Raw genomic sequence first — 25,444 nt, 5'->3', positions numbered from 1 at the left:
CAGAACACAGGAATAAACTACAAAACTAAATGGGAAGAAATTAACTAGTTTGGAACCTCATTACAGACAATAATGAACACAGAGAAAGGAACATGATATGGCAAGATGATATAGAATATAATAAACAACAAGGAAATTACATAAACACAGACGTCAAAGAAAAAAATCAAAGCCTCACTGAAACCAGCTAAATTTGGTTTAGTTTATTTTTTTTAGCTCTTTAGACACATTACCAATTTCACAAAAAAGATTCCAGAAAACTCAAAAAATTGTGATATTACTGATTTATTGACACATTTACAGCATACAAAAAAGAAACATATAAAAATACATTTGTAGAAGTTAACAAGAGCTTTGGTACCGTCATTTGTGACATAGTGATTGTGTGCTTTTTACATTGTCAGGAAATAAAGATGTGTTCATTTAATGGATATGCTAAGCACAGAGGTGTAAAACACTATGCAAGAAAATGTGACACAAAGCAACAGAAAGCATTTTGTTCACATGTGCACACCAGGCTTTCATCGTACGGTGGATAAAAAGGTCTACTCACCCATGTTTATATGCAATGCTTTTACAACACAATAAAATAGGAACACGATAAAGAGTTTCCTAACATTTCCTGTCTTTAATGTGACATATTTTCAGTTTAATTCCACCAAAAACACCAACATTGAGCAAATACCATTTGTATCCAACTGTGAGAGTTGAACTTTATTTACAGTTTATCAGATTCTCTATAAATAATGGACCCATCTACCCTTGATGTACCCACGAAGAATGAATGCTCAAATTTAATAACAATACGCTTTAATAGTACAAGTCTGCACTAATGTATTCAACCAGGTTATTCAAGCTTTTTTATTTATTTTTTTCCTTTCCCCCCTCAGCAAATTTGTTTTTAAGTTGAATAATGCAAGATACTTGTCACATCAAAGGTAGAAAAAGTTCTGAAATGATTTATCAACCTAACATTTTGATAGGAATATATATATCCACCGTACATTAAAACAAACTTTCATGTATGAGCTATGAATAAAACGTCTGTCAGTACAAAGGCACTCATGTGTGCCATCTTGTGCTAAGGCAGTGATATGCTGCTCGAGTGTTTCCCCTTCTTTCACAGATATCAGATTTGAATCGAATCAATCAAATAAACCCAGATTCATGCTGTAGTGGCTCTACATTGTAGCTTTCTAATATTCACAGAGAGTAACATTATACCTTTAATGCAAAGAACCTCATTTTCTCTAAATAAAGTGCAAATATGACACAAAACTATGAAAGAAGGCTAAAAAATAATTGAAAACACAAACCTCAGCGGTTATTAAAACTCAGGCATAAAAACACTGACAACAAAGCTAAGAGGAAAAAAAAAAATCTATATATTTTTTAAAACAGTGCACCAAGGTTCCTCCATTTCTGATCCTAGAAATGAAACTTTATAAATGTATAATGATGAATAAGGCTACTGAAAGAACCCAAGAGGTAAGCAAAAAGAAGTTTATAAGTGTGATTTAACAATAAACCATCTATTTCTGCTCATGTTTTAAAACTGTTTTAAACTGTTTGTTAAGGTTGGACTTCATTACTTTTCTATGTGAAAGCCAAAGAAAAAAATATATACCCGCTTCTCAGAAATCACATATTTCAGTCAAAAAGACAAACAGAGCTAGCACAATAATAAAGCACATTCTGAACCTCCTAAGGCCGTCTAAGTGTCTGACCGAACTGGGAACTAGAGTAAACACCAACACTACTTTGGTTAAACTGATTGTGGACGAATATGACCTTATTCATCTCCTGGCAAGCTTCCAGAAGCGTGAGAAAGATTGTACCTTTTTCATTTTTATAACTTCGCATAGAAAACAAAAACTCTCAAAAGGAGGAAGTACTTCTTCGAAAGCTCAGTGAAACTACAGAGATTGCTTCTCAGTCTCAGTTTTTGCTACATTTCAGTTTTAGTCGGGTTTCGTCTCAGCCTAAAGAAAGGGGCTCTGTCTCCTCAACGTTCCCGCGCAGGACTACAGGAAGCTGTCTTCTACCTCAGGGGTCCCAGTGGAGCCCAGCAGAGCGTCCCTCTCGCTGGTGCCCTCCACCCTGTCCTCCTCGGGAAGAGTTTCGGCCGTGTCATGAGAAGTAGAATCGGCCTCTTCCTCCAGAGCTAGAGAGCTGAGAGCAGAAAAATTGGCTTAGCGTTACAGAAATATATAATTTTTGCTCTGATAATAATTTTATCTTGGCTCAAAATGTAACAAAATGTGTGTTTTTGATTGACCTTCTTCCTCAAAACGTGACCCTTGATCAAAGCCTTGTCTGTGTTTTTACTCGTGAGGGGGCCAAAACCTTAAAACCCAAACCTCAGCGTTGAAGGCAGCACTCATGAGCCGTTTCATAAGCAAAAGACATTCCAAATAATCCAAAACTGCAAACACGCTCAGACCTACATCTTTGTGTAAATATCTCTGTTTGAGGTCGAATTCATAATGAGATGTGTCAAAACCGCTGTTTAAAGGGGAAATTACAGACCACTGCAAGCTCGTGTGGCTCAGAATTTATTTGTCATGTAAAGCCGTTGCTTGGCTCCGCGTTTGTATAAGCTATAAAAACACATCTCTGAATCCACCTACATAATACAACTACTGTCTAGCTTCAACATCTGGATGAGTGGGTGTGTGGTGAAGAAAAAAAAAAAAAAAAAGAAAATACACACATCTCTCGTTCAGACTATGTTTAATCCCTGCAGGGAGGGTCCATACCTTGCGGGGCTTTCTGACGGCACTTCAGTGAAAAGTTCCTCAGGTTTTAGGTCGGGGAGCGGGATGATGTACTCGTTGTACGACGGCGGGACTTCCTGTGCGTCTGCCTCTCGCCCGCCGTCTCCGGGCCTCGGGCTCTGGCTGAGCTGGCCCGGGAGGGGGTGGGCGATCGGAGACGGAGGGCCGAAGGCAGGGTTGGTGATCGGAAAGGGTGAGGAGAGCGGAGATTTTGTGCGTGCCACTGCAGGGTGGTCGCTCTTCAGGAAGTTTTCATTCACTTGATTGTATCTCTGTATGGAAACAAGGGGGGGGGAAAGGTCTGTGAATCATGGGATTGTATCATCTGTATATAATGAGGATATAAATATTAAATGACCTGATATAATGCTTATAAATATCTTATCATTCACCATAGTGTTTTGCTAAATTTCCTCCAGGTTCTCATGAAGGCTTTTACGCTGCTTGCATGGTTTGGAGGTGCTATACATTAGCCCACGTTAACAGACTTCTTTAGAGGGTGGAGTCTCCTAATGGGAATGTTGTTTGTTTGTTTATTTCCTGGCCGTCATTTGGATGGCATCTTTTCCTGCAAACAGTCTGCGCTCATTGACTAGATCAAATATGATTATAAAAACTGACTTGACCTCACCAAATTAACGTAACTTGCAGCCTTAATCAATCAGCGGTGATAGGGGCTCATGTTCTTCATGCAGGCTTCCTTAAATGTTTCATTTCATCCCATCACTCAAAAGCAGCCCGCCGTCCATTGCTGCTTCTCTTAGTTAACCTTGTTTTCTTCTCATTTAGGTGTTAACCATGGTTTAACTCCTCAGTACGCAAAGTTAATTTTCTTTCCTCAGATTTATCAGTTCGGACACAAACAACAACTTCCTTTTCAGATAATTTGATCTGCGCTTCCTTTACATGAGTTTTACGCCTGTAAAGCTTTTTTTCAGATGTATTCATTTTCTGCCTGGGCTGTGACATGTTTCCTTGTCTACCTACTTTTTTCTGCAATTTATAAATACAACTGGCTTAGTAAGAAAACAGCAGCTTCTACTTTCACTCTGTGCTATGCCTTATGTCCAATTGTAAAACCTTATTAAAGTCTGCAATAGAGCTGCACCATATATAGAATCCCAACAATTACTGTGTGCAATATCGCAAGGGACTGTTAGAATGCAATATTTGTCAGGATGTTATATTTTAAGTGTCACACTTGTAAAGTCTTCATGTTCTTAATATATTTGGCCTTTGTTAGAGTTTTACTGCCCTTGATGCCAACACTGGATGTATAACTTCATGTTTAAGCTCATAGAGACTTTTGGGACACTGAGGTGAAGCAAAGATAATTAAAAAGGAAGGAAAATGTGAGTAAATCACAACTGAAATCATCTTCCCTGACATTGTGTTGGCCTGGTCTGAAAGCACCTTGGACAGCAGACTATTGCCTACATCTAGATGTTTGCATACATAGCTTCGACACCATCCCCCTTATATTAAAATAAAATGACCATGAAAAACAACAACTTTTTATTTTTTTACAGCTGAAAGAGAAATTTAAAGGGGATCAAAAAGTTATTTCCTCACTGCATTTATGTACTTTTTCCTGTTTAAAACTGTAGACTAAAATATACATTTTTACTTTTAACACCGGATTACTGAAACTAAATGCCATCAAATCCCATCTATTGAGCGTCAAATATTTTTTGGATATTGGATTGGAAGTTTTTCTGCAAAAGCTTCATCTCTAAACGTCAGCCTCTGCAGCGCTGGTCAAGCCTCCTCTACGTACATCATTTCCCTGGAGGCTTCAATGGAACGGTTAATTTACCTTTTTGTAGCTGTCCATCAGCATGTTCCCCACATTGTGCACCAGGAGGGAAAACTCAGGCCTCTTCTCAAATTTCTCATCCCAACACTTCTTCATGATCTCATACCTGCAATGTAACCAGCATCATAACAGCTACAGTCAGGTGGAGGAGGAGTTTTATGGGCAACACAAAAGGTAAGGTGACTCACACTTCATCAGAGGCGTGGGCAGGCTTGGCCATCCTGTAGCCTCTCTTCAAAGCACTGTAGAAGATCTCATTCATGGGCAAATCAGGGTAAGGCGTTCCTCCTGCAGGGACAGTTTAAGATGCCCAAAGAGAAAAGCTGGATTCAGACAGGGTAAAAAGAAAGTAAATATCTCATATCATATTTTTTGCACGTAACATTTTATGGAACAAATGTGTGGCAAAAATGGTTCCTGAAAGTGCAGCGTAAGCCGTATTGAGACATGAAAGCACAGAGGATCTTTTATTTTGGAATCACAGAGGCCGGATTGTGAGCATGTTTTCACCAAGCAAACTGTCTCCTTTGTTTTCACGGTGGCCAAAAAAAAATTCATGGGAAGATTGTTGTAAAGGAAAAACAAAAAATAAACTTACAATACCCTGAGTAAGGAAATGCTGATTTCAACGCTCGACTGTGACTGATACGATTTGGACCTCATATGAGTTTTCAAACAAATAGATGTGAGGACGTACGTACAAGATTTGGCAAAGTTTTATGTATTGTTGCTTACAGAAGTGGGATTCTGGATCTGACCAGAGCTCTTTCAGGTAAAACTACAGATCTTATTATTACTGCATCTTTTTGTACGTTCTGTGTGGGCAGACTTATGTAAAGTTTGGACTGACCCAGAGTGAAGATTTCCCAAAGAAGGATGCCATATGACCAAACGTCGCTCAGGGTGGTGTACAAATTGTGGAAAATACTTTCCGGTGCCATCCACTTCAGGGGTAGGAATGTCTAAAGGAGGAAAAAAAGCACACAGACACACTCTCTTTTAGAAAATAAAGAGCTATTTGAAATATGACACAGTCAGCAGGGGTGGAAGGATGTGTGTTTTTGAATTTTCTCAACATTTTCCATGCATTTGGTGCACAGTGTTTCACTAGATAACAGCTATATTGTGGGTTTGTGATGGAAAATAAGATCTCGTGTGTCTTTTTCTGCTAACAGTAAATGTTTCTGTCACTTACGAGATATTTTCCTGCCAGATATTAAATACACCAATGAAACGGCTCGGCTGCTCCACAGCAGGTTAATTGTTGGTGATGCACCGATTAACCAGCCGGGGTATCCAGACTGATCGGCTCTAGGTGGTGATCAGCTGGTCAGTGCAAAAAAATCTGATTGGTTTTGCTTTTCAATAAACGTATTAAATCAATTTGGGTTTTTTTGAGGTGGGTTGAGAACTTAACAGACAAAATTTCTAAACCAAGAGTTGGGTCGAATGTTGATATCGTGCCTCTGAAATGGCTCTGACCTTCAACATATCGGACATTTTAATACTTTGCTTTAATGTCAACCAATTCTGCAAAGAAGAGTGGGAACATATCGAGCCAGAGTTAAAACCAAATAGATGTTGATGGCTTCAAAAAGCACATTTTAATATATATAGTATCATTTTGAGAGACGTTTGATTACAGGAAATTAGCTAAATTCAAACTTGTGCAGCCTGATCTTTTATCTAAAACACCTTGCAGTTGCATATGAATCCATCAAAGATCAAATTTATCATGAGATTAATGCAATCAGTGAACAGAGATAAACGTCTGTATGCCTTGATGCATTAAATGGCATAATGTGTTGGCTACTGCATCTTTCAGTTTTTGTCAGGTTTGTTACCTTAAATTGTTAACAAAACAAAGTTTAAACTGATGAGTCTCCATGTGTCCTCAGGTGTCAGCCAGTAATGTCCTGATTGGCCACTAAATTTGCATAAACTCCTTGATTTGCTTCTTACGCTGCCTTTGGAGATGTAGTTGGAGTCGTGCATGATGTCCCTGGCCAGGCCGAAGTCGCAGATCTTCACCAGCTTGCCTTCACAGATCAACACGTTCCTGGCCGCCAGGTCGCGGTGGACACACTGCGGTGGAAACATCGAAGTTAATCAATCAAATCTCACCTGCTAAGTTTCACATCTAGCTTTCACAATTTAATTTGAGACATCAAGCTTTAATGTCCTACATTCTTTGAGGCCAGGAAGTCCATCCCCTTTGCCACCTGGTAGCTGAAGCCCAGGAGATCGTCGTAGGTGAGGGTGGGAGAGTCGCTGATCACCAGGTCCAGCCTGCCTCCACCTTAAGGGGGAAACAGAGAGAGACATTCAGCATGGGATCAAATGAGGGGATTAGTTTCGGCCTTTAAAATGGGGGATCTCCAGTGAGAAGCTGTGGTGTATGATGTGATGCTTGTGTTTTTTTTCTTCTTTCCTTTCTTGTTTAACTCTCTGTACATTTGGTCCAAAATAAGCTGCTTCATCTGATGCATAACCAAACTCCTTAACTATGACAGGCGAGCGGAAGTTAGCGGATGACCCCGCTTCATATTCTTTAGAGGCATTTATCTCATTTCTCAGTTTTCTTTGTGCTGCTAATGTGTGACTCGTCATGCTTTTGTGAAACCGGAAAACAGATTATTCACCCCACTCTCCAGAGTCGCTTCAATGAAATCATGCCCAGGACAGGCCGAAGTCACACCTTGTTCCTGGTAGAGGTCCTGCTGGTAGGGGGACTCGTACGGAGACGGCTGGATGTCCGCGTATTTGATGGTGTCCAGCTGCTCCTGCATGGGCACGTAGAAGGAGGGCTCGTCTTTGCTCATGTCCATGTAACCTCCATCGCTTTCGCTTCCGAAGGACACATAACTGGAAGGACAAATCATGGGTGAAATAAACCGCCCTACCAAGTCAGTCAAGTGACCTCATTTGCAACCCGTAACGTGCAAAATCTGTAACAATTGCAGTCACGAGTTCAGTGTGGGGGTGCACTAATCTAGCTGGAGCTACCATTTGCAATGGCAGAATTTGGAGGGAAATAAAACAGGGACTTTGTGCAGCTCTGAATGCATTTGCTCTGCTCCTCTCACCCTTTTCTCTGGCTGACAGGGGTGCTTCCTCTGGAGATCATGCAGCCGCTGTCCTGGTTCTTCTCAGCGTAGTACTGCAGGAAGGTGTGCTTGTTCCTGTGCAAGTAGTCCACCAGGTCACCGTAGCGACAGTACTCGGTAACCAGGTAAAGAGGGCCTAAGAGGCAGAAGCAGAAAGAAAAAGCATATTAGCAGTGAAAAATGTTTGAAAGAAAACACAGTAGCAGACACTGACTGCCACCTTCCCCACTAAATACTCCTGTAAAATGTCCACAGTGTGTTGTAAAAATATACACACATCCTAAATCCTTTCAATCAACACAGAGAAGAGCATAGTTTTCAGGTGGAAGGAAAATTATAAATAGTTTTGAAATCTGTCTACAAAGAAAAATCAGGCATTCATTTGTATTTTTGAGTCCAGATGTTCTACGAAAGCCTCGGAGCTTTCTTAAGGAACAGTAGGGAAATAAACAGCAACACGTAGACAGAAGAGCACAGCACGCAGGTCAGAAAGAAAGTTGTGGATTATAGTTATCCTGTTCTCTCTCAGTTGATTCAGCGGTAAACCCCCCCATCTGCACTAAGTGGATAAACGGGCATTTCTTGTAAAGAGTAAAGTTTATGCCAGTTACTGCCTCAGAAGTGGTTTGCAGAGCCACAGTGAACACTAACTAGAGCTTTTGTCATGTTGGACCACAATTTCCACACCTAATCAAAATGGAAATTGATTTATTTTCATTTAGTTTTAATAAATACTAAATCTATTTTCGCAGTATCCAGTCTGAAGTATTTTCATTTTCCTGTTTTTATGACAAACCTTTCACTAAAGAATCCGCTGCAGTTTCCCGAATCACTTTCAAACCTTTCTATGGTCATTCTTCTCTGGAAACACAAGAAGCTGTAATACTTTTCCACATTTTGCAAACTTTGTAACCACAAGGTTTATCAAATTTGGTGTGGTTTTAATTGATAGGTAAACACAAAATAGTGTGTAAATTGTTAAACGAAAACAAAATAATACACAATTGACATTTTTCTGAAAATGAAAATATAAAAGTAGTGGCTTTGTATTCAGGATTACTTTAGTACTTTAATACTGTAAGTCACTTGAGTAAAGCTACTTGAGTAAAAGGTTTGACTTGATACTTCTACTCCTACAGAAGTATTTTTAAACCCTGGTATCTATACTTCTACCTGAATAAAAGATGTGAATACTTTTGACCTCTCTGGTCTGGACTGAGTCATTCTAACACGCGATGCATCGATCAAACCATCCTTTGTAGCTCTGGCTCTATATTTACAGTCAGTGTCCTTTCAGAGAGTGAACCTCTGCCTGAATCTCACGTCTTTTGGAGCCTTTAACAGGATTTTCTTCTCCTAAATGAATCCATTAAAAACATCAGCTCTGAGCAGCTGCTCTGTCCCTTCTGAAGGAAGCTTCACCACAGCATGATGCTGCCACCGCCATGTTCCACAACATGCAACATTATGTGTACCCAACATTTATTGATTTGCATTTAGACCAAACAGTCCGATTTTATTTGTAAAAAAAAAAAAGTATTTCAAAAATGTTTGATAACCCTGTATTATTGTCCTTCCACTAAACAAATATGCACTAATTTCTCTTTTTCGATCACATAAAATCCTGAAATTACAATGAAGTTTGTGAAAGTGCAGAGCACTGTAAAGTGTTTTCCAGTATTTCCTTTTCCAAAAGCAAGGATGCAAGCTGGGTACTTTTTTAATAAACTAAGAAACACGTGTGTGCAACTCTTCAAACACTAATATACAGTAGTCTCATACATGAACTTTACCAAACCACCATACTATCTTATTAGAAAAGCTGCCATTGTGACGCTGACCATGCTTGGTGCAGGCTCCTAGCAGGTTGACTATGTTCAGGTGAGGTCCCAGGTGACTCATGATCTTCAGCTCGGACATCAGGGCCTGAGTCTCACTCCTCCTGGCCGTGGCTGGGTGAGAGCAGAGAGGAAACAGGAGCGGTGAGTATAAAACCAGATCTGTGGGCGATATGAGAGCCTGGAGCAAAGTGAGAACAGGGAGCAGAGTGTTTTTGCCAAACAGCCTCAAAGACCTGCGAGCTGAACCCTAAATGAGGCTGGCAGGCAAACTAAAGCTCAGTGGGCCCACGGATCTCTCGGGGCTCACAGGAACCCGGCGCTGGTGTCACATTATCTGACAGCCGCGCAGGGCTCTGGCGTTGTTGTTCGCACAAAACTACGCACATGCTTTCCCCCCCCCGCTTTGTTTTGTTTTTGCTTTTACTTGGTGCGTCTTACATTTGAGCATTTTCACTGCCACCTTTGTGCTGGAGCGGGAATGCGTGAGACCGTACGCAGTTGCCTCGACCACCCTGCCAAACGCTCCCGATCCGAGTGTGCGACCTGAAACACAAAGAGGAGCTCAGTGGGACGCAGAGTGAATGGAGCACACATCAGATCAAAAAAAAAAAGAAAAAAGCAGAAGAAAAACACTTCATTATAACATCAGTGTGAGTAGCTCTCTTTCTTTTTTTTAAAAGATGATTTAATAAAGAAAACTTTCAGGGTGTTTTAAAGAGGATTTTTTTTTCACTTAATTTGAAGTCTAATTGAACAGGGGTCAGATGTTTTTTTGCTCAGCAACTCGGTTTGTTCTGTCAGACAGAGCATGTGACACGAAGAGCGTAAAAGAGCGGCTTAGAAGTGAAGATGGACCGAGGCCAGGGAGACAGGTTTCAAAAGCTTCATTACGTATTCTGCAGCTGACTGTGTGCAGGCAAACCCAAACCACCTACGGAACAAAAGCCCTGGAGGGACACCTCCAGTCTGTTTTCCTCCGAGCTACGGGAAAGGATCACAACAGCGTGTATGGAGCAAGAAAAGGGAGTGGAAACTTTAGCTGCAACCACAGAAAATAGAAACATATCGAATGACCTATCAACAATAAAACCAGGAAGGACATTGCATGTGTATTAGATTATAGGATGTTTTATTTTAAAAGGATTTGTTTTGCATTTTTGTTGTCTTCAATTTAAATCAATCCCATCTTAAATTATAATTTTTGTGGCTTTTGTCATTTTATCAAAAAAGGACAAAAAAAGGCCTCAATTGCACATTGCATGAAGACATAAATAACATTTTAACAAAATAATCATGCATTCTTTTTATGTATTTATAGATCAAAAAACAAGATTTTAGAAAAATCCCTCCACTATTTTCCCAAGGCCTACTGATCCTTTTTGTTTATTTGTTTCATTTTCAGAAAAAACGGAAAGTATGGCTGTAGATCGCTGCCTAAAAATGTTTGGAAAATCTCAGTATTTGTATAACTTTCATATCACAGGAAATTGTGTGGCTAATAATGAATGTAAGCCATAACCCTAAAAACTACTGAGGCACAAAACCTTAAAGTAAACACATTTTGAAGCATATTTCATATATATTTATGCCTTAAATAGGCACAAAACATAACCGGCATACCCATCATGGCTGAACATCTTAAAAAACAATGTTTCGGTCTTAACTTTGAGTCATTTTGTCACAGTTGCAGTTACAATGGCATCGAAAAGTATGAACAGCTCAAGTTCAGCCAGATCAGCTTGATAGTATATGCATTCATGTGTTTTCAAGTCTTGCAGGGGATTGTTAGGAACCCTGAGGTCTGGACTTTGACCGATTTTCTAAAACTGCTTTGGTTTTAACCAGGGGTGTCAAACTAATTTCAATGTTGGGCCACTTTGACATCATGAAGTCATTAAACAGGCTGGTTGCACGTGTAAAGATGATACTTTTGATTTCAGAATTTCATTTCATTCACATAAAAATATTAAAAAAATGCACAATGACATAAAAATAACACCTTTAAGCCCAGTTTATACAGTTTATCTGCAAAAAAAGTTGTTATTGGGTGAGTTACTCTTTAAACTCTCATGATTCTGCATCATCTTTCTATTTTTGGACATTTCTGGGTTGTTTTAATATGTTGTGGAAAAACTGACATCGAGTGGCAGGATGCTGTTACTACAATGTTAAATCAACATTTCCTACAGGAGGCCCAGTTTTAGCCACTTTATACACTTTAAAAGGATATATGCCTCTACTTTATGAGATGATATGCCTTTTTTGGCTCTTGAGGGCCGGATAAATTGCCTGGATGGGCCAGATTCGGCCCACGGGCCTTGAGTTTGACACGTGTGGTCTAAACCATTCAGTTGTAGCTCCGGTTGTATGTTTGGGTTATTGGCCCGCTGGTAGGAGAACCTACTTCTCGGTCTCAAGTCATTTCAGTATCTAACTGGTTTTCCAAGGTGGTCCTGTGTCTGTCTCCATCCATCTTCTCCTAAACTCTGACCAGCTTCCCTTTCCTTACTGAATAAAGCCTCCACAAAGCATAATGCCGCCACTGCCATGTTTCATCGCAGGGATGGCGTTTCTCTACGTTTGTTCCATCCATCCATCCATCCATCCATCCATCCATCCATCCATCCATCCATCCATCCATCCATCCATCCATCCATCCATCCATCCATCCATCCATCCATCCATCCATCCATCCATCCATCCATCCATCCATCCATCCATCCATCCATCGTCACGAGGGGTGTCCATTGGTCTGTCTGACTTCAACTCTGCAGATTATCACCATTTGCCCAAAGCACTCACCCAGCACCAGGTTTTCTCGGGGCATCTCCCAGGCCAGGTCATAGGGAAGGTGGATGGGGTCCACATAGATGTACTCGTGTCCATCCTGGCTCACAGACTCTATCACCTTCCATCTGATCTCATAGCGAGGTTTCTGAGAAGAGAGTCAAGGAGGGAGAAAATCAGACATTCGCTTCGCCAATCTAAGACAGAGGGAGAAAATGTGCACTTGGCACGGGTGTATTCGCACAGTCGTGTCTGTTGTACCTTCCTCCATACGGCGATGAGGATGATGATGGATAAGATCACAATGACCACTAAGGCCAGAACAGCAGCCAGTACTGCCACCTGGGAGAACCAGGCTGTAAGAGAGCAAAGAGCAGCAAACCATTTGAGATGGCACAGAGAACGTGGTTGGCTGATTCAAACTGGTAAGCTTTAATAAAGTAGATACAACGTAAACAATTTGTCATACCAGTGATTAAATGTCACGTGTCTAATTAAAGAAATATTGTGCCTTCTCAAAAGAATCAATCTTGTTAGTTTGCATAGTTTAGCCACGGGGCAATGAAAGTTCAATATATTATACTCTCTCTTTTAAGCTCTTTCATTGACTTTTTTTTTTTTTTTTACAGGTATCCCTTATTAAAAAGCACAGTGGTGCACATTTGTTTTGCAAAATCGGCCATGAAGGCATCCTGCGTAAACGACAGAAAAGAATAAACGTTCTCCATGACACCTACTGCTGGACACCAGTTTGACAGCCCTCCTGCTGGGGACCCCGACTTGGTTGTCGGCCTCACAGCGAACCGTGACCTGCTGAGGCTTGTGGAAGGTCACCTGGCTCTTCACCAGGCTGACCTTGCTTGCCTTGTTGTAGCTGACGTTGGTCTGGATGCTCAGCTCCTCCGGCTCCAGCCTCAGCGGCTGCCACGTGGCCGACTGGTTGCTGCACCTGAAGCAGGAGCGGGGCGTCACATGAATCGCGGCGGCCGCATCCACAAAGTGTTAAAGTCAAAGCAAGATGCTCTGATGTTAATGAGTGTGTGAGGTCAGCCCTCTAGTGTTTGTTCTGTGGCATTTCAGGGATAAAAAAGGTGGCGCGACTTACTTGAGCATGCTGTCACAGCTGTACCACTGTATGGTCGGGGCTGGAAAGCCCTCAGCGACGCAGGTCACCACGTCCTTCATCCCTGGGAGATGGTGGTCGGTCAGCTCTTTAATCAGAGCAGGAACTACACAGAGAGGGGTGAAGCAGCCATTAATAATAATGTCAACCAAAGTCTGAAACTTCATTTCAAACCCAGCAATTAATTGCTTTGATTTATTTATAAGAAAATGAACAAAAAAAAACAACAACATTCTCATTGAACATAGTGTTCACACCTTGGACCTCCAAGTCAAAGCTAACTTCCTTTCTGTCGTCCCCATTGGAAATGATGACCGTGTAGAGGCCCTTCTGCTCCACCTTCACCCTCACCAGGGTGAGAATGGTCACATACCTGGGGGAAAAACACGCAGAAATGCAACAGGAGGGATTTTAGAGCACATCATTGATCATCACTGTTAAACTAATGCTGCTGGGTGGGAACAGAGAATGTGACTGAAATTATTTTGCATGACTCCATGTCAGCCACTGTTTTCTTTGTAAAATACACTGCAATTCAGTTCCACTCCATTAACATAGACAATTATCTTTTTATCTTTTATAAATGAAACTAATATTTACATTTTAGACTGGCCCAGCCAGTGGAGGGAGCTAATGATTAGGGTGATGGAAAGAAGGTCTTCCAACCTCAAACGCTTAAAAAGAGTAATTATCAAAGTAGCAGTGGAAACAAAGGCAGTTTACCAACTTTAAGAAGGAATTGTGTGTCGCCAATAAAGATTTTCCATTGATTATTTGTAGGATATACATAAATTTAGCCATGCCATTTTTTAATAAAATAAAATTGATACATTATTTATTTTTTCAATAGTATACTCCTTTTACCATAACTTTTGAGAGATGTCTGCCTCATTTCAACTAAGAAACAAATTTCTTGGTTGAATGAAAATAAATTTTAAATTTAAATCTTCCATTGGTATGAATAATTTTAGGCATAGCTGTATAGGACTTTAATAATAGCATACTTCTATTTTATAACAGTTTGGATACATTATTGTAACATCCCTTTGGTGCAATACAGATAATGACAACGATAAGAACACATTCATGAGAATGGCAATAAATGGCTAGTTCAAATAGGGCAGTTTAGATTGTGTTTTGCATCATCCAACAACTAGGGGCTTCTTGAAACTTCAAAATTTGAATATTTTACAGGGAACAAATTAGAAATGTTTTCAGACAAAATCATTTGTTTAAATGTTCTGCAATATTTAATGATGGATGGTTTCCTTCAAGCCTCTGTCAGAAAGTTGAAGCTTGTTTATAATCGCGGCCTTTAGAATAGATAACACTTCTGTTTTTTAAAGTTTATTGCGTATAAAACAATATTTCTATCTTATATACCTTTTTGTAGCTGTTTTAATTGCTTTAGTGCTGTATGTAATTTATCCATCACTGAGAACCTTTCTTTATTTTAGAGTGTATAAGCGGAGCTCGGTGTGGGCCATTTGTCTGAGAAGCATTAGGGAGTTGTGACAGGTATTCGGTGTTTATGGTTTCTGTGTGTTGACAGATGAAGTTCTTCCCTCTGGAGAGTATTGCGTTTCCCTCTGAGGAGGCCTCGTTGTGTGCTGACTGACAGGAGCTAGATGTGCAGATTGTTTAGATCTAAAGAGCTACTGAGCGCCTCCTCCGCAGCTTTGTCGCGTGTGTCGAGTTTCTGAGATCAAGGCACAGCTGCAAGCTCAGGTTGGATGTTCTACCTTATTTCATGCTCCTGCCGGATGGAGATGGATTTTTCTCCCCTGATGGTGGTCCCGTCTTTGGTCCAGCGAATCAGAGGAGGAGGGTAGGCCTCTATATCCACTCTCAGCTCCACGTTCTCCTGAAGCCTGGCGGAGATGTTCTGCTGCTGAGCAGGCTTCACCTCCACAAAACCGTGTTCTGATAGAAAGACAAGGCATCGGGAGAATAATCTACAGCGACCAATTACATATAAAACTACTCAGCAGGAATTGATTTAATAAATCTGTTAACACTGTCAGACATATTGTTCTCCATCAATTCATCCACTGAATTGGAAAAAAAAACAAGGACTGTGTCTATCTCCTGGCCGTGGAACACTGGAACAGCTCTACAACCTCAGCAGGATCCTGGAGAATCCCAAGGCGTTCCCAGGCCAGCCGGGAGACATAGTCCCTCCAGCGTGTCCTGGGTCTTCCCCTGGGCCTCCTCCCGGTGGGACGTGCCCGGAACACCTCTCCAGGGAGGCGTCCAGGAGGCATCCTGACCAGATGCCCGAGCCACCTCAACTGGCTCCTCTCGACGTGGAGGAGCAGCGGCTCTACTCTGAGTCCTCCCCGGATGACTGAGCTCCTCACCCTATCTCTAAGGGAGAGCCCAGACACACTACGGAGAAAACTCATTTCAGCCGCTTGTATCCGGGATCTCGTTCTTTCGGTCACGACCCAAAGCTCGTGACCATAGATGAGGGTAGGAACGTAGATCGACCGGTAAATCGAGAGCTTGGCCTTTTGGCTCAGCTCTCTCTTCACCACAATGGATCGGCTCAGCGCCCGCTTCACAGCAGACGCCACACCAATCCACCTGTCGATCTAAATCTTCCCCTCATTCGTGAACAAGACCCTGAGATACTTAAACTCCTCCACTAGGGGCAGCACATCCTCCCCGACCCGGAGGAGGCTCTCTACCCTTTTCCGGCTCAAGACCAGGACCTCGGATATGGAGGCACTGATCCTCATCCTGGTGCTTCCCTGTCCCTGCTGAAGAAATTATCCGCACAGCATGACTCTGCCACTGCCATGTTTTACTGTGCCAGTGAATTGTTTGGGGTTAAGTATAATGTTAGTGCTTCACCATAAATATTGGTGTGCATGAAGGCAAACATTTTAAAATTCATATAAAATTCCTATTAAATTCATTGACGTTTGTGGTTGGAATCTTATGGAATGTGGACAAATCCAAATGGTATGCATACTTTTGAAAAGCATAGTAAACCAAGAGCCAGCTTGAAAATATTCTTTCCTCCTGGGGATAACATTCACTCAAGTCTTCTTTCGTCGTCAAACCCGAGGTGTGATGGCTGAATCCTTGGGCTCTGTGTTGGCTTAAAGCACTGCTGAAGCGTGTTTGTTTCAGGCCAAAGACACAGGACTGTCACGGATTGTGTCTCTCACAATATAACCAATGACGATTACCAAAAAATGCTTTAAGTTTAAGTCTATTTGTGTTTCTTTACTGAAAATGGTGGCTTGTAATATTTGTGTTCATCACTGGCTGCTACTGTGGGTCTTTTCCACTGACATATCCAGTTGAAACTAAAATCTGTCCCGGCTTTCTGTCTCCCTCAAACATGGAGGTTCGAGTTATTTAAGGCTTTTATACACACAGCACGCCTCACTGCAGATGGAGTAAGCATTCATGGACCCAATTCATGGGTCCATGGATGCTGGTGACTTTATGCGTCTCGGTTAAACACGTTTCCACCTTCAGTCTAAATATAAAGCGGGTGTATTTTTCAGGCTACCGCTCAGCTACCTTACTCAAAATTATTAAAACTGCGTGTTACTCCATTCAGACACAGGTCTCCTAAATCTTTTAGCTCCCAGTGTTAACCTTAATAACTACTCTTTTTGTGGTAAGAGAGGCGCTGTAATCAACCATGCAGCCTTTGTGTGTTTCTAACCGAGAACGGTGATGTTGACGGTGGAAGACGCTGTGACATCCAGGACCATTTCTTGAATGTAGCAGATGTAGCTTCCGCTGTGGCCCACCGTAGTTTCAGGGAAGATCAGGTAGGAGTGCATGCCCTTCTGGGAGAAGGACGCCTCTGGGTAAACCATGCCGTCCTTTAGGGGGGGAGAAACAAAACAATGAAGAAACGCCTAATTTCGCCACATCTCATTTCATCATTTCATCTCGGTCAAACTTTGTATCCTCTCCATGACTCGCACAAAGATGCACTGAGAATCGGTTGTTTTACCAATTGTTCTTTGCAAGTCATTCAGACTGAGAGACAGAGAGAGAGAGCGTTCCTGCTATCTTCAGCAGAGAACAGGAAGGCTGAAGAGAGAAACGAGGATTTCTTTGGTTTCATCCTTTCGAGCAACCATTTTCTATCCAGGAAACAAACTACTAGCAAATGCTAGTAGTTTGTTTACGTCAACGCTCATGTTGTTTTACATGCATGGCAGCCATTTTGGACGTTGAACCTGGGGCTCATAGGGGAACAACCAACAACAAAAAAGTACTGTGCAGCAGAAGCAACATGAAACATAATTTAAATATGAATGGATGAATGAATGAATGAATAATTATATTGTCACTGGACAGTAAAAAGGGGCAATGAAGTTTGGAGCACTGCTTCTATAAGGTGCAATAAGTAAAAGTAAAAAAAAAAAAACACAACTACATTTTTACTATACACAAAAGTGAATGTAAAATAACTAACAGGTATACACCTTCAAATATTTTGTTTCTGTAATCATTGGCAGAAAAAAGATTTGAAAGATCTTAAAGATTTGACGTGAGCATGAGATAATCAATTCAACCTTGACCACAAGACGTCGCCAGGCATGAGCTGAAACAGATGCCGCTCAGAGCTTCCTAACCTGAAACTATATGTTGTATGAATAAATCATCACTCGTTTTCGGCCCCCACACTGCATGTTTTTCAGAGCAACATTGCTGGAGAATCCAAACCGAGGAGTGTCTCCACATCTGGCTTCAATTGGGGCTCGGTAACGAGGCCAGAGAGACATCACAAAGGGAAATTTGAACAAAAGCGCTTGTTCTGCTCCACTCCTACTCACCAGTGCGCTAGGAACAGCCCAAGTAAAATACACCAGCCCAGCATCAGGCACGGTGCAGTTTATCGACAGCGGCTCGCCCTGCTTCAGCACCGTCTTTGATGTGCTGATGTAAGGGGTGATGTCTTCGGGCACTGGGATGGAAAGACAGAGTGCATGGGATAGGAGGGATGTTGGTAAATTGGTTCATTAAACAAATTGTTTAGGAAGTAGAATTGTGTAATTGATCTGTGAAATATATAAAAATAATGTCGTCTAACATTATTTGTATCTAATAATTTAGGGCTGGATTTGATCTTTGGCTCTGCTGCTTATTTTTACAAGATCTCCACAAAAGTGCAATATAGCCTTCAAGAGTTGGATCTCTTTATCTGCACAATCAATGATAAAAAGCTGAATTATAACACTAAAACTGCATAGTGTGGTTATGAAATTCTATCAAGAGTTTGAAACACTCGCCACACAGTATTTTACCTAATGAATAATGCCAAACACACCCAAGAAGCAGTGCTTCTTTTTGTTCTTTAGGCAAGAAAGATCAATTAACTTTAATAGTTTAGTTTTTGATATAGCTAAGATGTGAGTGTTTGGGGTTGTCTGATGGGGGGGCAGCGGTTTGAGCTGCACGCCTACCTGGAATGCTGAGAACGTTAAAATCCTGAGACTCTTTCATCTCTCCGTTCAGCTCTCCATGACACACGTATGTTCTATCCTCCAGCTGTGCCCTGTAGCCCTCGCCGGGCACATAGTGCCCTTTGATGAGCCTGTTGGAGTTCTTCTCATACAGAGTGACAGTGATGTTCGGGTGGGTGGCCACACAAGGGACGATGCTTTCCTCGCTGGTCCTCGACACCATGCCGTGGGAGCTCTTCACGAACCAAACTTTAGGATCTGAAGAGAGAGGTGACTTGTAAGTGGACAGCCTCGGTTAACGCAGGAGGTCACGCCAAAAAGGTAAAAACGAGCACACCCTACCTGGCACAAGAACTACCACTTCGCTCGTCTCCCCAGAAGTAGGATCATAGCACTGATACACGCCAGTGTGCTCCCAGTTCACATTGTTGAGGGTCAGAGCAACCGTCTTGGCATCGGTTTTAACCACTGTGGCTCTTGGATTCCCATTGTCATCTAGCTCAGCAAGAGCGTTTGGTGAATCGTCCCTCTTTAAATCCCATGTTGCCTCCCAGGAGCCGGAGCAGGTTAGGGTGAGAGAGGAGCCTTGAACCAGGACAAACTCCTTGTCTTGAGGGGTAATCTCCAGGCTGTGCACTTCGGTGCAGAAATGCACAAAAGCTGCAGTTTGCACGACAAGAGGTCAGTATGTAAGGGGAGGGGACGGGGACGGGGGGGGGGGGGGGTAGGGGTGTCAGAGAGATAACAGAATGAGTTCAGAGGTTAAAATGCAATGTACGTCAGATCCTGTCCTATCTCTGATGGTGAAGGATGCGAGTGATCTGGAGCCGATGAGTGGGAGGATGCAGGCGACGTGTCGCAGACAGATGGATCCAAAGTGTCTTTAGCATCAAAGAATTGTGTTATCTCACCGAACTGCTAGTTCAAAACGGCTCACTGTGTAAATGTACAAACTTCTAGAATGTACTAGCTTGTTATTGTGGATATATTAAATTGACTATCTTTCCATAATATTAATCCTTGTACTTTGTAATCACAAAAAACCTGGAAGTTCAAACATTACATTGCATGATGTTATGTTGCGTTCCCAAACCATCAATTGAATATGTTGAAAAAGAAATGCAATCTGTTTAGCAGCATTAATTACATGGAGCCCTCCACACCTATCTACATCTAGTAAAGATGAGAAAAAAGTCTTGAAATAAATACATCTTTTAATGTAGTAACATAATCCCACACTGAGAAAACTTTAGGGAAGTCACACTTTTAATTAAAGTACTTTTTCCTGTCAGAGAAAGGTCCTATGTTAGAAAACTGTTGCCCATGCTTTTTTTCTATCTGAAATAATTAAAATAAATGTAAGTGGATAATAATAATAATAATAATAATAATAATAATAATAATAATAATAATAATAATAATAATAATAATAATAATAATAATAATAATAATCTTTCAAGTTGATTAGACCACCTCGGATTAGTTCCCTCTTGTTTCCCTGCAATATACATGTGACATTGCAAAGTAACTCTGCTACTCACTAGGACCAGGCTGTACAGGGGTACATATTTAACTTACCAGCATGTGGGGACTATGGTAGAAGAGGTAAAATAAATATCTCAATAGCAATCAGACACTATCTACCTGTCAGCTGTCTGTTTCAGAGAATTGGAAAGTGTCTTTTCTACCTACCATCACAAACAAAAGCATGTAGAGACTAACTTTAAACTCTACAGTGTGGAAAAGCACCTCATGTTAAGTATGGTAGAGGATCTGTGAGGCTGTGGGTCTGTTTCTCTTTTAAATGCCCAGAGAAGATCACCACATTTTAAATTTGTGGGGCTCTATCACATATTTTAGAATAGGTCCCCAATGGGTGTTTCAGCAGGATAAATCAACACAAAAATGGGTCATCAGACACAAAGTTGTCCGTCTTCAAATGCCTTCTGGACTTAAATCAATCATCTAGAAAAATTGCAGGGTTATCTGAAGGGAAAAGAGCATATCCTCACCTTCCTAAAATAATGGCCTATGTCATTTTTTTGCCTAAATTAACTTAATAACTTCTTGCTGTATTATTTTTGATGTTTTCTGAAAAACTTTATAAAAATTACCCAATACCATGGAGAATCTAGATAGACTAAAAGACTGGAAAGCTCAGAGAAAATGTTCAGTGTAAAAATATGGTACCTAAATACATAATGAGTATTTACACACCTTTATAAGGGGTACCAATAAGTATTACCCATATGTCACGTCATTGAAAAGACAGACCTGTCAGATCTTCTCCTGCACTTTAACTTCTCGTTTGTGGAGTCGGACGGAGCACTGACCTGTAAAGGTGACCATCAGGTGGAGCCCAGATGCTGTCAGCCTCCTCATCGCGGCTGCTTTGTGACCCCCCTATCCTGCAAAAAGGAAGACGGGGCAATCATAAGTCTTTATTCATACAGCACCTTTTATACAAGTGGGTGCAGCTCAAAGTGTTGTGCAATTAAAATCCACAAACGTAACGTTAAATTTCCTAAAAAACAACAACAAAAACATTTTAGCTTGTTTGAAGCATTTAATTGAGTAGCCTTTCTAACATCAAGATGTAAAAAGGTCCTATTCTTTCGAGCATCATTACAGCGGTTGTGAGCTAGTAGAAGATGACAGCATTGTTCTTGGTGGGACGAGAACAATGAAGGAAGTCTGAGATGTAGGTTGCCCCTTTGGAGATTTGTACCTCAAAACAGTTACAACTGGACTCATATGCTTCCTGCTCTCAGTTGAGGTCAAAAAGTCTAACATCTCAATGCTAAAAAAGCAGAATTTTACTAAATGTATTCCTTTTTTTTATCTAACATAAATAGTACTACTTCAAAAAAAAAGCATGAATCTAGTTTTCTGCATCAGCTTGTAGAAAAACTGATATTACTGTTGCCATGTTTTGCAGGTGAAACAAAGGATTTTGACAATTTCTAAAGGAGCGATTTTAGGGTTAAATCTGAATCACCCAAACAGGTGATCAAATAATCTCACGCTTTTCATCACTGCTTCTGTTTTGACCCTTGGTCATACTTCTAAAAGTTCAGTTTTCCCCAAAAAATTGTTGCTCATCCATTTTATTTGTTGCTTTAAAGCAGGTCGGAGTTTATAGTTGAAATATTTAGCTCAACAGAAATGTCCAGCTGGGTATCATCGGCTTAGCAAACATTTTGCTTTCTAACAATATTACCACGTGATAATATGTATAGTGAGAATGGTAAAGGATCAAACTCCTCTGGGAAACTCAAAGAAAAAATTAATATTTCTCATAGGAAGGATCACATAGTTTGAAATGGTCTTTATTTTATATCAGTTTAAAACAAGATAACTAGGACCTGATTGCATTTTCAAGACAATTTATCAGAGTATTATGATCTATTGCATCAAATGCTCCATTTATAAGTAGAAGGATAAGAAGTGTACATTTTGTCTAATGTCGCTGACAATTTTCATAAAAGCTGCAATGAAATTCAGCGACCCCTTTTGAAAAACAATCTAAATCTTTAACAAACATCTTTCAAACTGAACAAAGCAATAGAAATATTTCAGTTTTTCTCCTTTAAATCATGACAAACAACATCACGCGTGTAAGAGATCGACTTCTCAACCATGATGGATTGACACAAGCTGCGCCGGATCCGGTTAAGTGACAACATGTTTCTGAGAACAGTCTGTTGCTCTTGTAAGTCTTAAAAGCAAAAAAAGTATGTGATTCTTGATGAAGCTGCTTTATTTCTTGGCTCCTGACCTAGTCTGGAGGTATTTGATGCTTCGCTGCACCAGGACAGAGTGACAATGTCCCTCTCCTTTTGTTCCTGGTTCCTGGCACCCTCACAAATGGGTCAGTGTGTGCAGATCTGCAGCGGGCTCACCGGCAACAACGCTGGGTCCAAATTATTCTCGGGTTCCGCTCAGCCCGTAATTGGTTTTAGCGAAAATGAGGGTATTCACGTAAGCCTCTGAAAGGAGCAAACCGGATTCTTCGACAGGTTGCTGTGGTTTGGGGATGCTTTGCGGTATCATGTCATACGCTGACGCTAATCTAACATCCCTGCTGAACTGAAATCACTTACAACTGCTGAAGACCTTGTAACCTCACACAGCTGAGGAGGCCAGAGGATAAGGTGGGTGAAGGCGGGGAGGAGGGGTTTGTTGTTATGTTTGGGATGGGGGTTAAGGCTGGCTGCACGCACACGTCTGGAAACAGTTAACGATGGATCACAGGCCTGTACGCAAGAGGGTGGGAAAGAACAAGGGGGCGGAAGAATGAGTCTTGGGAAGAGCGAGGGTGGAGGGGGAAGAGAGGGAGTAAGCCTCAGGAAAAAAAAAAGTTGTGAAATCTTTCCTGGGGCATCCTTCCAGTTTCTGCTTCATACTGCACACGATTTTACAACCTCTATTTTAAGGCTTCGTCCTATTTTTATCCGCTATGTAATAAACAGCATGTTTTGACATCGGCTCAGCTGTTTTACCTGAGAATCTAAGCGTTTTAGTGGTTTTCATAGTTACGTTTTCAGGTAGAAGTGTGCTGAAAGCCCAAAGTCAGTCAGTTACTCCAGCCAGACACACGTTGTCTCCCTAAATTAAAAGCTTCTGGCACTTCCGCTCCCAAAGCGAAACGCTCAAAGCTCTCGAGCAGTTCCAAAAAACACGGCTGGTCCATTTCCTCCCCCGCCTCCTGGTTCTAATAAAATGAGGTAGAGGAAAAGCGGATAGATAATGAGCTGAAACTTACAGACTTCACAATTCATACTGGCACAAAAACATACTCAACACACGGACGTACAAACACATTACAACCCGAATGTCCTCTTAAACTAAACACAGAGACACCCCCCCCCACCCCTTTCCTTTTTTGTCACTGCTGTGTATGTACAGTTCACGTTCCCACAGTATTAATCTCAAACTTTCCCAGGACCGCCGATACACACGGGACTCTGCTGGTGATGACGGCGGGAGTTGAGGGGTCACCTCGTCCCAAGGGCCCCAGGAGCAGCAAGCATCGAGGGTCCGCTCAGTGAGGAAGCCATTTGTCAGCACTCAAATAAAGCCCCCTACTTCACTATCAGTGACAAGGGCTTAGAACCACAACAGCCAAGCGACGCCGAAGGCATGTGTCACTTGGCACGGTGGAGGCTAACAAATTATTTTTTTAATTACTTTGACAAAACAGGCCAAAGTGCTATGGTTAGGGTTTCTGGGTTCAGTGTATGCACAACTCCTTCAAAAAAAATACTGATAGGCATGAACCTTTTCACATTTTGTCACATTCCTTAATAATAGGTCAAGCAGCAATATTAGATCAGTCTTTAAGTCTTACTACAGATTCAGATGTATAGATTTAGGTCTGAACTTTGACTGGGCCCCATTTTCACATGTTTTTGCAGTGAAGCTGGAAAAAAATTATATATTTGAATAAAAAAACGACAGTTTTTTCCAAATGCAATTATCCTAACAAACATTTAACTCTTCTAAACAACAGAACACTCTCTTTTGTCAGTTTGTTGTATTAGGTAATAAAAATTAAGAAATAAAATAATTTCTATCCACTTAATGAAATTTGACAGAAAGTCCACTGTTAGCACTCCAGGTGGGAAAGTTTGATGTTTCTTACCAGCTCCGATTTAACAATCCAATATGGCTGCCTTGCATGTAATACCTGTTAGCCCTAGTGATGAAGAGGGTTTTGCACTTGACCATTTGGTTCACATTAAATCTTTCCCACAGAGAGTACCATACAGCATCCTTTAAGACGCATGCTACAGTGTTTAAAGGAAAAAAATGCTGTAATTTGCCTGATCATTGAGAATAAAACACCCACTGCTATTCAAATGTAAAGAATTAAACCACACCCTGGCTTAAAACGGAGGCAACCGGACTTTCGTTCAGTTCTTTCTGAAGACGTTTTGATACCTATCCAGGAGTCTTCATCAATTCTGGCGGTTCGCACTTCAGCAACCTGCAGTTGGTTCTCTGCTGTTTTCAAGGACATGGAGGCCCATCCTCTTAGGCACATTCTAAGTGAAATGCAAATCAATGACCCAACGTCACTGTCCTGGGTCGTTAGAAGCTATTGCTTGGTGTGAGTGGAGTACTTAATCACCTGAATCATGATGAAACTGCTGATGTAATCTCTTCTGAATGAGTTGGAGGACCGAGCTGTAAACACTGGGGAGTTTACAGTTCAGTGTTGGCTTTTCTCTTTTGATCAAGATGGCTTCTTTTACCCCTCTTTCAAACCATCTGTTCTCCGTGTCCAAAATCTGGACATCATTGTTGTCAAAAGTGTGCCCTTTTCTCTTGAGGTGCAAGCGGACTGCTGAATCTTGCCCCGAGCTGTTGGCCCTCCTCCAACTTGGGGCAACAAAACGAGGGTGAACATCAGTGAAGCTTTTGACCATTGGTGCCAACTTAGGGAAACAAAGGGGCTCAGAAGCCACATGGTGGTTGCCACTTTCTTTCTGGACAGGTAAGTTAAATGTTTGCTAATGCTAACAAAAAGACGTGGAACCCGGCTGGCAA

General features: G+C 41.3%; 1 protein-coding gene across 2 annotated transcripts in view; it reads right to left on the bottom strand.

Annotated features, from left to right (window-relative positions):
* Positions 1 to 268: 268 nt before the first annotated feature.
* pdgfrb (platelet-derived growth factor receptor, beta polypeptide) overlaps positions 269 to 25,444 on the bottom strand; it is a 37,612-nt gene continuing 12,436 nt past the window's right edge. The window contains exons 2-24 of one of the 2 annotated variants that reach the window (XM_036127677.1): positions 23,432 to 23,606; positions 21,226 to 21,300; positions 19,235 to 19,552; positions 18,893 to 19,150; positions 18,263 to 18,393; positions 17,137 to 17,299; positions 15,194 to 15,374; positions 13,709 to 13,824; positions 13,434 to 13,557; positions 13,066 to 13,277; positions 12,590 to 12,684; positions 12,344 to 12,476; positions 9,980 to 10,084; positions 9,542 to 9,652; positions 7,680 to 7,836; positions 7,292 to 7,458; positions 6,780 to 6,892; positions 6,556 to 6,678; positions 5,444 to 5,555; positions 4,782 to 4,881; positions 4,594 to 4,699; positions 2,760 to 3,049; positions 269 to 2,172 (exon numbers count right to left, since the gene is read on the bottom strand). In XM_036127677.1, the coding sequence (XP_035983570.1) occupies positions 2,025 to 2,172; positions 2,760 to 3,049; positions 4,594 to 4,699; positions 4,782 to 4,881; positions 5,444 to 5,555; positions 6,556 to 6,678; positions 6,780 to 6,892; positions 7,292 to 7,458; positions 7,680 to 7,836; positions 9,542 to 9,652; positions 9,980 to 10,084; positions 12,344 to 12,476; positions 12,590 to 12,684; positions 13,066 to 13,277; positions 13,434 to 13,557; positions 13,709 to 13,824; positions 15,194 to 15,374; positions 17,137 to 17,299; positions 18,263 to 18,393; positions 18,893 to 19,150; positions 19,235 to 19,552; positions 21,226 to 21,274 (3,312 nt within the window). In that variant the 5' untranslated portion in view covers positions 21,275 to 21,300; positions 23,432 to 23,606 and the 3' untranslated portion in view covers positions 269 to 2,024. The remainder of the gene's footprint in view (positions 2,173 to 2,759; positions 3,050 to 4,593; positions 4,700 to 4,781; positions 4,882 to 5,443; positions 5,556 to 6,555; positions 6,679 to 6,779; positions 6,893 to 7,291; positions 7,459 to 7,679; positions 7,837 to 9,541; positions 9,653 to 9,979; positions 10,085 to 12,343; positions 12,477 to 12,589; positions 12,685 to 13,065; positions 13,278 to 13,433; positions 13,558 to 13,708; positions 13,825 to 15,193; positions 15,375 to 17,136; positions 17,300 to 18,262; positions 18,394 to 18,892; positions 19,151 to 19,234; positions 19,553 to 21,225; positions 21,301 to 23,431; positions 23,607 to 25,444) is intronic. The other variant, XM_036127676.1, reaches the window with a different exon arrangement.

The sequence above is a fragment of the Fundulus heteroclitus genome, chromosome 23, assembly GCF_011125445.2.
Source record: "Fundulus heteroclitus isolate FHET01 chromosome 23, MU-UCD_Fhet_4.1, whole genome shotgun sequence".
Classification (NCBI taxonomy): Eukaryota; Metazoa; Chordata; class Actinopteri; order Cyprinodontiformes; family Fundulidae; genus Fundulus; species Fundulus heteroclitus.
The sequence above is the reverse complement of the archived record's forward strand: the minus strand, read 5'-3'. Positions and strand labels throughout refer to the sequence as shown.